The sequence below is a fragment of the Macrosteles quadrilineatus genome, unplaced genomic scaffold (assembly GCF_028750875.1).
Source record: "Macrosteles quadrilineatus isolate MER2022 unplaced genomic scaffold, UCM_ALF_1.0 Scaffold_8__2_contigs__length_117827958, whole genome shotgun sequence".
In the NCBI taxonomy this organism is placed as follows: domain Eukaryota; kingdom Metazoa; phylum Arthropoda; class Insecta; order Hemiptera; family Cicadellidae; genus Macrosteles; species Macrosteles quadrilineatus.
This window is the reverse complement of record NW_026542601.1, coordinates 27455394-27472319: the sequence shown is the minus strand read 5'-3', so window position 1 is coordinate 27472319 and position 16926 is coordinate 27455394. Positions and strand designations below refer to the sequence as shown.

The 16926-nt window shown below is 37.0% G+C and overlaps 1 protein-coding gene across 1 annotated transcript; it reads left to right on the top strand.

Moving 5' to 3' along the window:
• The first annotated feature begins 6718 nt into the window (after positions 1-6718).
• Positions 6719-12577, top strand: LOC129000827 (NADH dehydrogenase [ubiquinone] iron-sulfur protein 6, mitochondrial). The gene is made up of 3 exons (XM_054427856.1): positions 6719-6977; positions 9630-9806; positions 12425-12577. Exons 1-3 carry the CDS (start codon positions 6849-6851, stop codon positions 12494-12496), a joined length of 378 nt encoding a protein of 125 aa, XP_054283831.1. The 5' UTR covers positions 6719-6848; the 3' UTR covers positions 12497-12577.
• Positions 12578-16926: the final 4349 nt, after the last annotated feature.

Genomic DNA, 16926 nt, shown 5'->3' with positions numbered 1-16926 from the left:
AATGCTTTTGCAAGCAAGAACCTGGTTCAGCAGTTTTAAATTTATTGATGTTCATGTCCATAATTACAAAGGGTAGCTTTTTAAATAATCTTATGGCTAGTACAGATGGCTTTTTCATTGATTTACTTAGTCTAACATAAGGTAATTGTAAGTCATATCTTGTTCTAGTGTTGTAAGATTGCACGTCGTTATTATGCATCAAATCTGGTTTATTTTTAATTGATAACAAGTTTAGCAGAACAAAAGCAGGGTAAAGAGTTTTTAAATGAACAAACCATGGCTTACAATGAGTTTTATAATGAACTCCTGCAATGATTCAGACAGCACATTTTTGTTGGATAAACACATCTTTAGGTGCCGAGGCACTGCCCCAGTAGATGAAACCATAAGTAATCTTAGCATGAAATAATCCAAAATAGGCTGTTCTAGCCACATTTTGCGACACTGTATAGTCCACATAGTCGTCTTAGAGCAAAAATGTCACAAGCCAATCTCATGCATAGTTCCGATGAGCGATCCAACCAACAAAACAGGGCTAGAGGTATACCTATACATATGTATATCTCTAGCCCTGCCAAAAAAGAGAGGATCCAGCTGGACATCGAAGAAATTGGTTGAAGTACCCTTCCCCGGTCAGATCCCTCAGGCCAAAAATCATAGTGCACGGTTGGTTTTTTTTCTTTATTCAAAATTAAATTGTTGGCATCCAGCCAGCCACTAACCTTGTTTAAATCTTCATGGATGTCAACTTCGGCAAATTCTTTGATTTTGTTGTACTCAATGTGGTGTCGTCTGCATACATGAAAATTGCAAATGACACATTAACTTCTAGATCATTGATTAACACTAAAAGGAGCAGAGGTCCCAATACGGAGCCCTGCGGCACGCCCTGAGTAACATTTTATATCTTTGAACAGTATTCTCTATATAACTATGACAAATTATAACTCCCTGCCTCTAACATTATAAAAACTTAGCTTATCTAACAAGTGAGTTTAGTTGTGGTTGGCTCTGTCGAAAGCCTTGCTGAGGTCGCCAATGCGGCCTCAGCAAGCTCTCTCGACTCAAAAGAGTCCAAAATTTCCTCTACCAGATCTTTCAGGGCTGTACCTAATTGTCGAAACGCCCTTCCTGTAGGACTAGTACCTTCATACTTCATACTAACTACATATCTTCATACTAACTAGTACCTTCAGATTCGAAGGCGAGCACTATAAAGTTGAGCCGGATAACTCAAATTGACAGCACGAGATATATTATAACCACTCGGCTACCAAGACAATAGATTTAAATAGCAATTTGGATGATTTGACTAATGAAAGTATTTTTTTTCCTTATATCATTCTCACTATTCAACTTACTACAAAATATCTATCTCGACAAGAAAACAACTATAAATTTTTCCCACCTTTAACAAACAGTCGATGAGTTTTGAATAGGTACTGAAGATATCCGAGCAATAACAATTAGAGCCACGACTGTTGACCGGATTTGGAGTGGTTTTAGAATCGTTAAAACTAATGACTGTAGCAATAAAACCCCGATAAATATAATGACTGCGGGAATAGCTGTATTGCAACTGAACGTTATCCTCTGTTGCAGTTCGTTTGGTTTTAGCGACCAATCAGGATATAAAATTGGTCGCAAAAATGTTCAGACGGTTAGTTTAATTTGGTCTTCAGTTGGAATACAACATCCGATTACTGCAGTAAGTCCTAGATGAAACAAAAAAACTAATTTATATGATGTTGCCATGAGTTTATACGTTGTTAAAGTGATGAGGTTTTAGGAAAGTTACATTTACTTACTAATGGTTACACCCGACTATTGTTCACGACTAAGTCTATCAAAGGTTTGGATAGCAATAGTAGGTAAAGAATGTTTAAATTTCTCTTTAGATTTGAAAAGATTAACCACTAGTCAAAAACATATTCAAAATCTGATTTGTATTATGAGTAATATCATAGTCAAATGTAATATATGTTAACATCAGAACCATGTAATGCTAAGTTAATAATATCATTTAGAACATGTAGAGGCCCAATCTTGAAATATGTACAGTAAATATCTACTTTAGCTCATATTATACCTTTTTATGCCAAATTCAAGTTGCACTCCTTTTAAACGTGTGGTAGATTAAAGCATCACGTGATAATGCTAATCATTATTAATTGAAACGCTTTACTTTTTATTCTTTCAAGTAACACTACGTGTAAAGTCCCTAATTTAATAGCGCAAAACTGTGATAGAAACAGGAGTGTAAGAAGTGTACATTCATGAGTTATAAGAGAGGGGTGTTCCAGCATGGAAGTTACAGTGGGAAATATATTATTTAAACCAAAAACAAAAACCGGAGTTTCAAAGGAGGCAGCCGCCCTGGCGACATCGTCGACGTTAAGTTTGTCTCCATTTTTCAAATTATATGGCAGCTCAACCTCCGGCAAATTCTCGAAACTTTCTCTCGCCACCTAACTGTCAACCACATTTGTAATTCATGTAAATTGTTGCTTTGTTTTTTTCAGTCTTGTTTTTTATCTTGATGTGCATCAAGACTTTTTCGTCTTGAGTGAAACGTGAAAAAATGTTAATAATTTACAGATATAATTTTAACAGAGCATGATAAAAGCCTTTCTTTTAGGGAATTGGTAATATTGTTGTTATTTAAATAACATGATTGTTTTTACAAAATATAAATATGCTGCTTTGACATATGCCATGCAGCTCAGAGCTATCATCATGTTTAGTTTATTTTTGTTTCTGTAGTATATTGTATATTGGGCTTACTTTTTACTAGAGGTCGTCCAGTTGTCGAAAAGTCGACCAAAAACATCTAATGTAAAAATATTTTCATCCTATACTGTAAATAAAACATGTGATTGGAATTCCTTCCGTTTGTTTTGATTTTCTGTTTATATTTCGTTGTTATTTCGACACCTGGGGCCCATTTCATAATAAATTACAAGTTACAAGTTACAACTTGTAACTTTTAATTTCCATATTAGGTTTGAATTGGGTGATCAGCTGATTTACTAATAATATTAGTTTGTACTTTATTATTAAAAGGGCCCCAGCATGGCAACCCATAAGGCCAATGTAATTTTTTTTTTATTTAAATTTATAAAGGGATTCTGCACACCTAAAGGAAAATATCTTTCTAACAGTATGCTTAGATTTTTTGCTAACGATGCACACGAGCTGAGAAAAAAGGGTTTAAAGACACACGCTTGCCTATTAATATATATAGATATTTTTTGAGACTTAGGTACTTGATTCTTGAGTTCATATCAAATCAAATTATCTTAATTTTACACACGGTAAACTTTATAATAGCGTCACAAAGTTAAGAAATAATAAAAACTAGCGGTCCCGTGGTCGAAAACTCGTCACCAGCATGGCAGCCCATAAGGCCCATGTTATTTTTTTATAATATTTAAGTTCATTTTTCGCATGTTTTAAAGAAACATGCTTGTCTATTATTTTTTTATCAAGTTTAACACTAATATACTGAATGCCATTTTCCCGTACAACCTTCAACCTTCAACTACACAGTATTCACCTGCACGTTCACTATATGTGGGGAAGAGGGTACAGGTAAAACTTTTTATCAATAATAAAAACACATGGCAGTTTGGTCAAGTAAAGAAGAAGCTTTGGAAAAGACACTGTCTCGTAGTTCTCGACTCACCTGATAGAATCCTGAAGAGTCACATCAATCAACTACGCCCAACGCTGGTACAGAGTCCGAAAACGAAAAAAAAATTACATATGGACCAACGCAGTCGTTTGATGTTCCATGGATTCCAAGACGACCAGAAATATATAGGGATCCAGATCCAGTTGCAGCTCCAGGACCAAGGCAACCAGAAGTACAATCTCCAGAAAGAGCTCAAGCTGACAATGTCATACCATATCGTGAGCAAGCTGAGAATACCAACGCCAGACCACAGCGTGAGCGTCCGCATGCCTTCAAGATTTAGAGACAACCAGTTGTAACGTTGTAACAGATTGTTCTTAGTGGGGGAGACTGTCATATCAATAAGTCTATCTTGACTACATATGGTTCAGTTAATATGTATAATTTCAAATAAGGTCAAGACAGATGTGTATTGTTATCAATGTTTACATTTTACTTTTCTTCTAGTGATAATTACAATTTATATAAAGGATTTTACTTTTAGTTTTTCAATAAAAATATATACATCTTATCCAGTGCGAATATTTATCAGTACTAATAATATCAGGCCACCCGTTTGAGTCAATCAATGGAAAATGCACATCGAGTAAACACCCAGCACGGCCACCTTTAACTCCAGGACCTTCGAAGTGGCAACGTCGCAAGTAGGGTTGTAACAGCTGTTTTGTATGGTAGCAGCAGTAGCAGCTAATGGTATTTGTGTATTTACGAATGCTTGGTTACTGGACTATGAAAATATTGGCCCCGCTAAAAAATGTACAGATATAGATTTTCAATTCATATTTTTTGGTTTTCAATTCTGTATGTTTTATTTCCAATGTTTTAATAAATTTATGTTCATAAATTTCAATTAAATGCGAATTAATGAGCTGATGCACGGCCACCTTTAACTCCAGGCCGCGGCCTTCGAAGTGGCAACATCGCAAGTAAGGTTGTAACAGCTGTTTTGTTTGAAGGCGGCTAATGGTAATTTGTGTATTTTTTAGAATACACCTGGGGCCCATTTCATAATAAAGTACAAACTAATATTATTAGTAAATCAGCTGATCACCCAATGCAATTCTAATGGTAATTACAAGTCACAACCAACTTGTAACTTGTAGTTTATTATGAAATGGGCCCCTGGAGTTAAAGGTGGTCCTGGTTGATGTCACCATTACCTGTCTTCCAAGTTATCTTATGGGTAAGGCCACAGCTATGGACGACTGGGTACCTGCCAGCCCCTTGGGGGAAGCCCCCAGTGACATCCCTCCATTCCAGGATGGTGGATTGTTTAGCTCTCAGAGTATTCTTTCATCTACCTGTGGCCGTGGTTCTATGGGCTTGCTTGTATATTGTCTGTTGTGTACGACTAACATTTTGTGAGGCATATCCTCGGCTCTGGAAGTAGCCTCTTCCTGGGAGATGAAAGACGGGAAATTGCTAAGCCCCCAAAGGGGAGGTAACTGCTCGGTGTTGGAATCGGTACTTCAAGTAGGCCATAGTCATGGACGACTGGGAAGGCCAGCCCTTTAGGGGGAGAACCCACTGACATTCCTCTATCCAGGATGGTGGGGTGTTTAGCTCTCGGAGAGGTGGCAGTGCGCCATCAATTCTCCCATCTACCTGTGGCTGTGGTTCTATGGGTTTCGGCCCGCTTGCTGTGTGCGATCAACATTTAGTGAGGCAAATCCTCGACTTTGGAAGTAGCCTTTCCTGGAGGTGAGATCGGGCGAGTACCCGTAAGCTCACGTGAACACTCTGGGGGAACGTAGCTCTCCGTAGTGTAAGGGAAACGGTTGGGCGCACTCCATCAGCCAATCCCTGTCTCTGAGCCCAGAGGGTATGGTTATCTAGAGTGTGGGGGGTTCTCCCTGGAACCTCAATTGAGTTAAGGGTGTCGCCACCTTTGGTGGATAGGTTCATCCGGGTGGGTCCCACTTCTATACCTGCCTCCTTTTGGGAAACCCTGATGGCCTGGCAGTGATGTTGGGCTAGATGGGCAAACGAAGTAGATCGGGTGCTGGAATCAACCCGCTGGGGGTATCTGGGGATCTATCACCCTGGTTATCTCTGGTTTCCCAGTAAATGGGTTGGCCTCGATCGGGTAGTGGTGCAAATAGGTGGTTCCCTTCCTCCTGGCTTTGATGGCGGGTTCTGCCTGTCAGGGATTAGATAGGTCCCAAGTGTTGCTTGCACTAGAAGCGTTCAGGGCATTCCATTATGGTCCTTCAGGGTGTCGTACCTGGTTGAACCCAGGTGGAATGGACGCTTGACCAAGTAGCCGGTATCCCTGGTTAGGATTAAGGGGTAACCCTCTTTCTGAAGGGTTGCTTTGGCAGCCGGTGAGCTTGGTGGCCTTAAGCCACCACTTATGGTGTGCTCAGGGTTGGTGCATAAGCTCCGGCCTACGCCATGGGTCCCGGGTTAAGGGAAACTAGATACCGGCCGGAGAAAAAAAAAAAACTAACTAACTAACTAACTAGAAAGAAACTAGATATGGGTAGTCGTCGGGGAGTTTCTGCTCCTTCTACAAAGAATAAAAGAATAATAAAATTATCTTCAACCCTACTTGCGACGTTTGCTAATTCTACCAGCCACGGCATAGGTGGCCTGCACCCAGTCAAACTCAGTGCAACCGCACGCAAAGTCTCCAGCATGAAACAAACATAAAAACCAGATTCCATATCTTCGATTGGGCAGTACGACAGTAAATCAGTAAACCTACCTGAACTGTTCAAAGTTTATGGTCAGTACACCCTGCATGTTAATTTATTAATCGTAAAGCTTGTGAAGTACAACACAGAAAATATAAACCCTTTTGTTTCGTCATTGGTACAACGTACAACCGTTGACTATTTAGTCAAAGAAAGTACAACCATTGACTTTATATCTACACATCTAGTGTAGATATAAAGTCAATGGTACAACCCAGTATAATAATCAACAATCATAAACGGTTTAGTTTGATTGCTTTACTACAGTGTTGATTTTTCTACCAGCTGTTTATTGGGGCAGATTGTTAAGAAGAAGAACCCACCAGAGAGACTAAGAAAATAGACAGACGACCTTTGGATTGGTTTTGTCGTTTTGTGTTGAGTCTGGTCTGATATTTTGGTTAAACATTTTATGGCTCAATTACAAAAATAGGTAGTTACAATAGTTTTTAAGAATAATGGCGTTAAAAGTACTAAAAGAAACCCTTAGGTTTGTCAACAAGGCCCATGCATCGTTGGGAATCGTACGACAGAAACACTCAGAGCCATCCTGGGTCCCAGAGGATCCTGAAACTCATACTGGTCAGGTAAGAATAGGCCTATCCCGAAAATAAACAGGGTTTTATTTAACTTAACCAAACGTAACATGGTTTAAAGGCAAACCTTTGAGTTTAGCCAAACTGAAAATTTTTGCAGCCTTAGCCTACTACTTTCTGATCAAGCTATAAGTTAGTTTCGACCTAAGCCTACTCCTAGGAATGAAGGAATCACAATTTATTTTTATTTTACACACCAACGGACATATCCATTTTCATAAACTAGACTAATCTTCTATGGTTTCCGAATTGTGTACCGGTATTAGTTGGGCTAGGCATATTAAGAACTGGCAAATAAGTTTAACCCTCTGAGTGTTATTTGTCGCTGCAGCGACACATAACACACTTTGTGTAGTGTTTTGTGTCGCTGCAGCGACTCACAAACACTGTTTACGGCAAAGGCTCTATGACTGACAAAATCGGATTGAACTGGATCGAGTTAGGTATCGTTTTATTTGACAGATTCAGAGCTTTCTCCGGAGGTCTGTCTCTAAGCGCTATTCATTTTAGTTCCGAAAATATTGTAGCAGACAGCTGACGTGCGTATTTGTAAACAGCTTGGTTAGACTCGGACCGATGACTGATGTGTTTTATTACGTTTATCTTTGTTTTAGTGTTAAAAATCAAAGTAGTGATATACGTGGTGCATTATAAGAAGATTAAAGTGATTTTGAAGGGCTGGTTGATGATCCTGAAGAAGTAGGTAGTGATATTGATGTAAATTATCAGCCAGATTCCTAGCTATGGTTAGGCTATGCATTCTTAGCTAAACGCTATGTACTGAAATCTGTTTTTTGCCCATAACTTATTTATTTGCAAATCTACTTCCTTATATTATTATATATTTGTAATCCTCATAAAATTTAGAACAAAGTGGCTATTTTCAAATATTTATAGGCCTATAATTTATACAATTTCATTGAGCGCAAACTTATTTTTTTTTTGAAGATTTTCTAAAATATTTTTTTTTTACCTAAAAATTTTTTTTGAAACAAATATTCCTTATGTTCTATGTATAACATTGAAGCCCATGATTTTCCAAACAAAATGGTATATAGAACAGTATAATTAACATTGTTTTCAAGCTTCTCAGATCCGTTTTAATAAAACCTTGCAAATGAGCAAAAAATAGGCAGACATTAAGGCCAAAACAAGGGACACTCGGAGGGTTAAGTTTAAATCCAAAAAGGGTTGCCACCCGTCCCGATTCTGTCAGGACAGTCCCAGCTTTGAGCCTGTTTCCTGTGTTTTTTTTTACGGTAGGTAGGTAGTCTAGTTTTTACTAGAAGTCAACGTTAGTAAAACGCTTTTGAGAGTAGGCCTAAGTGGTCTAAACTCACATTAAGTAAAGTTAGGCTAAAAGTTAAATGTTTTAGTGGATGTGCTGGGCATTGAACCCGCCCTGCACCAAAGTCTAAAATGCTAATTTAGGTTAGTAACATAACCCTAAGCTGTGGGAGGGAGGAACCGTTTTGATTTTTCCCTAACCAAAAGTGGCAACCCAGGTCCAAACTCAGTTTTGTTGGTTGTAGGCTACTAAGTTAGGCGGGTTAGTAGTATTCATACCCCCTCCTCTAGGAGGGGGTATGAAATGTCCTTCCTTTAAAGAGTGGGGTCCGGAAAATTTACAATAGGCCATAATCAAACACTAAATAGAGTTTTTAAGCATTCTCTATTTTTTAAACATAGGCTAATTTTCCTTAGCTTTTAATATTGGGTGCTCACATTTGAATGTTAAAGCAATCCATAAACAATAAGGCACCGCGTCTCGTACCGCCATCTAGTTGTTACCTAAGTCTACTTGTACCTAGTAGACCTAGGGGCAACTAGACGTAGGTTCAAGTAGACGGTGGCACAGCCGACTAGTTGTAACCTGCAGATTTTTAAGAGGTACAACTAGACGTGTATGCCACCGACAAGTACTGTCAAGTTAGTGTCACCTAGCTTGAACGGATGCGACCAGTTGTCCATACGACTAGTGGTCCCTACGTCTAGTTGTACCACTAGTCGAAAAAACACTACCTAGTGTTTTTTTGTTTGGGGTTGTCTAGTTGTACCCACGTCTAGTTGTACCTATGGCTAGTTGTACCTACGCGTATTTGGCATCCTTATAGTCCAGTTGTATCTATCCTTCATTTTGTTACCCTGTTTAATTGATTCAAGGGACAAAGTACATTGTTATCAAGAACAAGTTTTTCTCTATGAGCTGCAGACAAACCAAATTTTCCTAGCTTTTGCAGCAAGTTGTTTATACAAATTTTTCTAAGATTTTGTAATTTTTCAAATCAATAAAAAAGCCCTTAAACTGGTGACAAGTTGAAGGGGTGATACAACTAGCCGCAGGTATAACTGGACGTAGGTACAACTAGTTGTATGTAGTCGTAGGTACAAATAGACGCAGACGTATGAGGTACAAGTAGGCGGTGGCATACCCGACAAGTTGTACCTGCAGATTTTTAAGAGGTACAACTAGACGTAGAGACAACTATACGTCCGTGCCATAGTCAAGTTGTACCTACAGCTTTGGATGTGGTACAACTAGACGCGGGTACAAGTAGACATCGACCCAACAATAAACATTTGATAGGCCTAAGTTCATAAGTGTTTCTTTCAAAGACCTAACTACACAATTTACTTTTTCAGAAATTTGAAAAAGATGACTACCGTCTTGTTAGATTCATAGACAAGACAAAGCATGTTAACAAGAAGTTTGCTATTGATCTCATCGCATCAGTTCCTCCAGAGTCGAAGAAGGAAAGAGTTGTGTGGTGTGATGGTGGTGGTGGCCCCACTGGACATCCTAAAGTGTTTATAAACCTGGTAATATTTTGTCTTATTTATATTTATTGTTGGTAATCTTGTTACGTATTTCAATATAATTGTGGTTAGTGACGTATTAGTCCTTGACTTAAAGTACGAGAATTTTAAGAATAGGCCTAACTATTGAGGTACAGTAGACTCCCTCTAGTTTGGCTTTGATTGGATCGGTCGGTTTAAGGGGGATGAGTCACATCATCTCGAAAAATTACTGTACCTTCGACAGGATTCAACTTAAGAATGTTAAGTCTCCGGCTGTCGAAGTATACAATTCATGTCAGTTTAGTTTTGTCAGTTGGGTGCTTCTCTACTCGATTTGTTACACTTTACCCATGGTAAACGGTTGTGTTAAGTGGGTTCTACCCGGCAGCTTGAATTTCAAATCAAAATGTCGAATGGATGGAATGAAATGTAGAAGTTAAAATCACATGTTGGTAATAAAGACTAATTTACGGATTTGTTAAATGATTAAAAAAATATTGTTCAGTATCAACAAACCATTTTAAAATATGAATTAATGAAACCAGTGTTTTATTTTCATAAAAACAATGCATTATAGAATAAGATTTTTTCCATAAATAACACTTCAATATACAAATAAATTTTCTACATACACCCTTGAAGCACACTTTGTATAGCGTATTACTACATTAATATATTTTTGTTTGGTTTAACTGCACTATATCAGCAATAGCAAAAAAAACTCATTTAAAAATATATTATATTGAAATTAGACTGTTCTAAACTAACCTTACCTAACTAATCAAACTTGCTGTAAAATTTCACATTTCTGTTTGATATTCCCCACATACCTTTTCTGTTATCATACAAAATTTTGAAATAGTCAAGGTAGGCCAATTGGTAACCTACAGAAAGTTTGGTTAGTTTATAAAAGTTTAATTTTTTAATCCATATATTATTTTTCCTAAACAAGTAATTTAAATATGTTTGAAGATATTAAAACAGAAGGAATATCGATCGTAAAGTTTACAAAAATATTGATGTATTGAAAAGAAATCATCGATAACGTTGGTAGTTAATTTAATAGGGTTATTTTAAATTTTAATAATCTGTCTTGTTAGTCGGGGCATTTTGTTGCCCAGTCGGTGATCCGGTATCGAAATGGCCGAACTAGAGGGAGTCTACTGTAGTTGTATTCCAGTTACCAGTTTCATTTTATATCTTGAAGATACTAAACACTAAAACACAGTCACTCTTAAAAGGCTAAAATCCAGTAGCTAAACTTTGCTCAAGTTGAGCTCCCTGAACCCAAAATTTCAATTGTTGGCCAAGTGAAACAAAACTCCACTTAGAATTATTTCTGTCAGACTACACAACAAAAATGACTGAAGCTTTACCTGAAATGCGCTGCACCCTGCACAGTGAATTTCAATCTTAGTAATACTGCGCTTTGGCTTCAGGATTATTGTTATTGTTGTTTTTGGGATCAACTGTTCAAAGCCTGAGAGGTCTAAATTGTATTGCTTGCCAAAGAAACAGCACCATAGATCAAGGGATCGAATCCCATAGGCTATTCAAGATTCTGAGTTGACTTGAAATGGGGAAGCTCGGAGGTGGGGCCGCATAAAATAAACAATGGACGGCTTGTGTGGAAGTTGAGGAGATAGATGAATTCTTTGTGATATTAATCAAGCGTTTCCTTACTTTTTACTTATACTTTTTTTCTATCTAGGGCACTTGCATTTTTTGTTTTTTTTTTTTAGAAACGGCCCAAAACCTAGAATTTTTACTATCTAACATTGACCTTTTTTTTAGATAGTGTTATTAATCAGCATTTTTTATATAAAATTCAACTTGATATAACTTAAAGCTAGCAGTCTTTATCATTGGACTAATTGACATAAAAATAGGCATAATCAAATCAATGAACAATCCATGGATTAACCCTTTCCAAGCGGCAGCTGCAGGGCAAAGCTTTACACCCTACGCGATCAATAATTTGATTGAGGTTAAAAATTATTGATTTTGAAATTTTTTCACTTCTATCTCATGGCATTTGATAATATAGAGGTAGTTTTCAATAAAGAACACAGCACATTTCTAATCCACTGAATATATTCCACTAATGTTATTTTACTAGGTTTACTTCACTCAAGAACTCGTAAACAGACTGTCTGCACAAAACAAAACTCAGCCGACCGGTTTGGTAAACGTCATATGGGATCAGTTAAATGCCAAGCCACAAATCAGAAATTTTTCACAAAAAATAAAAAGTTATCGCAAACAATAATATTGCTTAGTCGTCTAAGGTATCTGTTGACGGCCAAGAAACAAAATACCCATTTTACCTGTTTTTACCTACAATATATTTAAATATATTTTGTACACTTGTGACCTGCAGATTGAGTTGCATATATACGGCCAACGCTCAGGAAGGGTAAAAATGTCCAGGTGTGTGTCCTCAAATGAGGTTGCTCAACGGGTGTTAGTCCCATATTATCTGTTAATAGAAGTAAATGTTCGCAAGTCTTTGCAACTTGAGTATACTTTATTGGTAAGCTGTATGTTTCAAAACTACCCTCCAAATACTGTAAGTCAAATAAATGTCATGCATGAGGTACGGTACTGGAGTTATTATTAATGTCACAATATATTTACAGGACAAACCAGGCAATCACAGTTGTGGCTATTGCGGCTTGCGATTCTACAAGGAAGATCATCATGGCCATTAATTATTAAAATAGCCTATGTATAAATTTGTAGTCAGTTTCAAGAAGTTTTTTGTTCAGTAAAGTTAATGTTATACTCCTATATTTTTATTGTTTTAATCATATCTGATAACCTATTCTTATTGAATTTTGCCGTTTGAATTCATTGTTGTAATGTTTCAAAAGTTCACCACCATACCAGAATTAATTATGATTAATAATCCCATGACTAATAATCTCTAGACTCAAGTTACCACTTAAATTAAGCTCAAGTTATGGTACAGATTTTGATCTATATGACTCTTTCTGTTTATTTATCTTTGTTATTTCGTCACCAGCATGGCAACCCATAAGGCCCATGTTGGTTATTTTTAACTTTGAATTCATTTTTTGTGATTATCGTTTAGCCTATTTTAGTTTATAAAGGGATTCTGCAGATCTACAGGAAAATATATTTCTAACAGTATGCGTAGATTTTCCCTGCGATGCACACGGCCACTGAAAAAAGGTTTTAAAGAAACATGCTTACCTATTCATTTCATATATAGATTGGAATATGTATAGAGGTTACTGTACTAAGTTTCCATTTTCTCACCATTCACAAGAACGTGAATGTCTTAGGCAAGCCGACTTATTAAACCTTAACCTAAACTTTATTTTTCCTGCCCTGGTCTCCAGTTGCTATACAGTATTTGTCAACCTAGTCTCTCAACAGGAATATTATTTACCTTCCGGGTGTATATCCTCAGGGCCGTCCGAAGGGGGGGGGGGGGGGCAAGCTGCCCCGGGCGCCGTGGCTGAGGGGGCGCCGAGCAGCAACTATTTGTATTAACATCGTATTAAAATATGCAAATGCGACTTTAACTGCTGGGGCTAGGTTGCGCAACAACCACATTTGCTCCGGGTGCCGCCAACCCTAGGGACGGCCCTGTAATGTATATCCTGCAGATGAAATGAAATAATATTTTATTTCCTATTAATTAAACTCATGCAGTACAGTATTTTTATTAGGCTATAAATAATACAGCAAAAATTACAATCTAGATAACAAATACCCCCACCTCAGCAAACCTGCAACAAGGGAATTTCCATTTACGAGGTTGGATTTTCACAAAAATATTTCCGTTTAATAGTCAAATCCATTTGTTTTTAAATAACATTTATTGTAATGGGTACTAAGGTTTGCTGCTACCGGAATGGTAAAAAGGTGTGTTTTTTTTTAGAAATTTTGATAGCTTATGGTATACATTTAAAAAAATTTCAAATTGATTCAGACCATTTTTTAAGCAAGTTAAACTACAACCATTCATTTCTTGCTCCACCTTTTTTAGTAGAATGGTATAATACAGTGCCGCTCAAAGATTTCTTTAAATAGCCATTTTGAATCTAGATGCTGCCAGTTTTTACTCAGATGCCTTACGAGCTAAAATTTGCGGCATTGTATTCTACTAATAAAGACTTTAATTGTATATTCATATCGACCTATGCTTACATATTATGATTTTCTGAGGAGGCAGCGTTGTATATACGAGTGAAAATTTAAAAACGTATGTTTTCATGTCCCTGGCCTTTTACTTCGTAGATACTGGATTTGTAGTTTATTATTATGTGTTTTAATATTTTTTGGGACGGGGGCAACATGTTACACACATTTATTTGGTTTTAAATAGGTTCTAGGTATTTTTTTCGTTTTTTAAAGTCTCGAAATTCACGACCATGACGTGTCCCTAGGGTACATTTTCCAACTTTCACGCTGTTTTTAGACTAATTATTCATGTCAAAATATATAAAGCCATATTTTTATGTCATCAATGGTTATTAAACTTACAAAAAAGGAGCATAATATTATAATTTTATTGTCATTGCAAACTGACTACCATGACAAAATAAGTCTGTCCCTCGATTTGGCGTCACGACCATTCGGGAAAAATTTTCAACTTTGGAGCACGACAGTGGCAAGCCTGGCGTCGATGGAGTCAGTTGGTTTTAGAGACTAGTTCGGGGTGTACGTCAGGATTGTAGTGCCGGTCGTTTCGAGTTGAAAGGAGGAATTACAAGATTAATAAAGGAAAGATTGTGTTTTTTGTAATTTTGGTGTGTCCATAACCGTACGTAGTCATTCAATGAAGTAGACATGGTGTTAATTTTTGTTTATAAGATATTTCAATTGCTAGATTAACCTAGAAGTCCACTTTGTATCCTCGAACATTAGGTGCAGGGCTACCGCCAGAACAGAGCCAAATAACACGTAATTTCACGACCAAAGTTTCACGACCATCGCGGGTTTTTTCACGACCAATCCAGCCTTATGGATTATAGTGTGTTTGGTCGTGACGATAACTTTAATATAATTGAAATTTGAACAGTTTAGTTCAATTGAAACACTTATTTTTATTATAACTAACAGTATAATTGAAGGATTGTTTAGAAATATTTAGATTATTTCAGAAAATTCACGACCGTACGGCTTGTCCCTGACCATCACGTTTATCATTTCTATCATAAAAATTTCAAAAATTAAAATATCGTCATATTTCAATGTTTTATACACAATAGAAGCACACCTCTATACAAACATAACGATTTTTCGGGTCTCAGGTAAGCTTTTTCGGAGTTATACAAACTTAAAAAGATTTTATCGGCTTTTTTTCAAATTTGTTGAGTTTTTTTATTTTTTTCTAGAAAGACCAAATACACCAAAAGCTCAGTGACCTTTTTATTGTATAATGGTCATAAAAGTAAATTAGTTTATAGCAAAACATAGTTATAAAAATAATATTAACTATTTTTAATATTCATTTAAACTTCTGTTATGGTCGTGACAGGATTTTGTTTTTCCACTAAAGATGCTCTTTAAAAAAGAAAACCAAAGATATTGCGTTACCATGGGCATTTTATGAAACTTATAATGTTAATGAAATAAAAATAATAAAAAAAGTTTTGAAAAAAGGGGAAATAATTTGCAAAGTGCTTTTCCTGAAAACGTACGTTTTTAAATTTTCACTCGCACATTGTGGTGGTCATTTTACCACGAAAGCGGATTTTATGACACGACAACCTAAACATTTACGAACTGTGATTTGGATCAGATTGTTGAAACCTTTAAATTTTCCAGCTTTTTCCTTATCATCAAAATTCAAGTTCAGTTCTCAGTTGTCTTGCATCGTGAATTCCATGAATCTTTGAACAGCTGTAATTTTTTACTCGGTTGTCCACTTGAGCTCAGGTTTACAGCATTGTATTAATTTGATGTGCATATCAAATCAACCTATGCTTATTTAACCTATACAACTGCCCAGTAACTTTGTACCAAGTGTTGAAGCTCTACCTTGATTTATATTTCGAAATATCTGTCCCCACAACTTTTTTTCACCCTGTATATAAAATGTTACTTCAGACTGTTTAAATGTGACACCATACACCACACCACATGATTAACAATTAGGTGTACAGGAAAACCTACATATTGTAAGTGTTTCATTTGTCAGCCAACATACTACTGTTGTATAGTAATTAACTCGTTAAAGTTTTTCAGCATAAAGTAATGATAACTATGAAATGGGTACCGGTTCTGGCAAGTAACATGACGGTATTGATAGAGGTAGAAAAGATTTGTCTTCACATTGCTGTATGCTGGATGCAGAAGAGCCATTTATGCAGGAAATCCGAAATACTACTACTCACTGACGTTCTCTGCATAGTGGAGACCGTAAGTGACGGCCGACCACCCCTCAAAACTTATACCACACCCATAGTTTAGACATCAATGTCAGCTGTTAACTAGCAGATTATTATTAAATACTAGCAGAGTACCCGTCCTTCGTACGGGGTTGGCATATAAGTATCAAATGCTTATAGCAGTTATGAGTGAGGACATGGTTTAAGAAATGTCGGTTCTTTTTGAAGTTCGTTCGCTACGCTCACTCACCTTTAGGTTGGAGCTCGTTCGCTGCGCTCACTTTCCTTCAGGTTAGCTCGTTCGCTACGCTCACTTGCCTTCAGGTTAGCTCGTTCGCTACGCTCACTCGCCTCCAGGTTGAAGTTCGTTCGCTACGCTCACTCACCTTTTGGTTGCAAATTAGCTGTTGTCATAAATGTAAAAGAAATAATGCTAGTGCTGCACCCTGTTGGTAATCCTTGTAACTTTAATGCTATTGAAAATCATAGAACAGAACCAACTTGTTTAATTGAAACAGCTGTTAAGATTCATTAATTCCATTTCTCATAAGGTTAACATGGGAACCTTTGCTCCAGAGCCACTGGGGCGGAGCCCGGAAGGATTTTTGGGATAAAAATATGCCTATATGTTAATCGGGAATATGAGCTATCATCATGCCGAATTTCAGCCCGATCCGACCAGTAGTTTTCGCGTTTACTTTTCCCATACACACAGACACCACCTCTTTTTTATAATAGTATAGATTTTTGTTTTCCACTCCTCATACAGGGCCTGA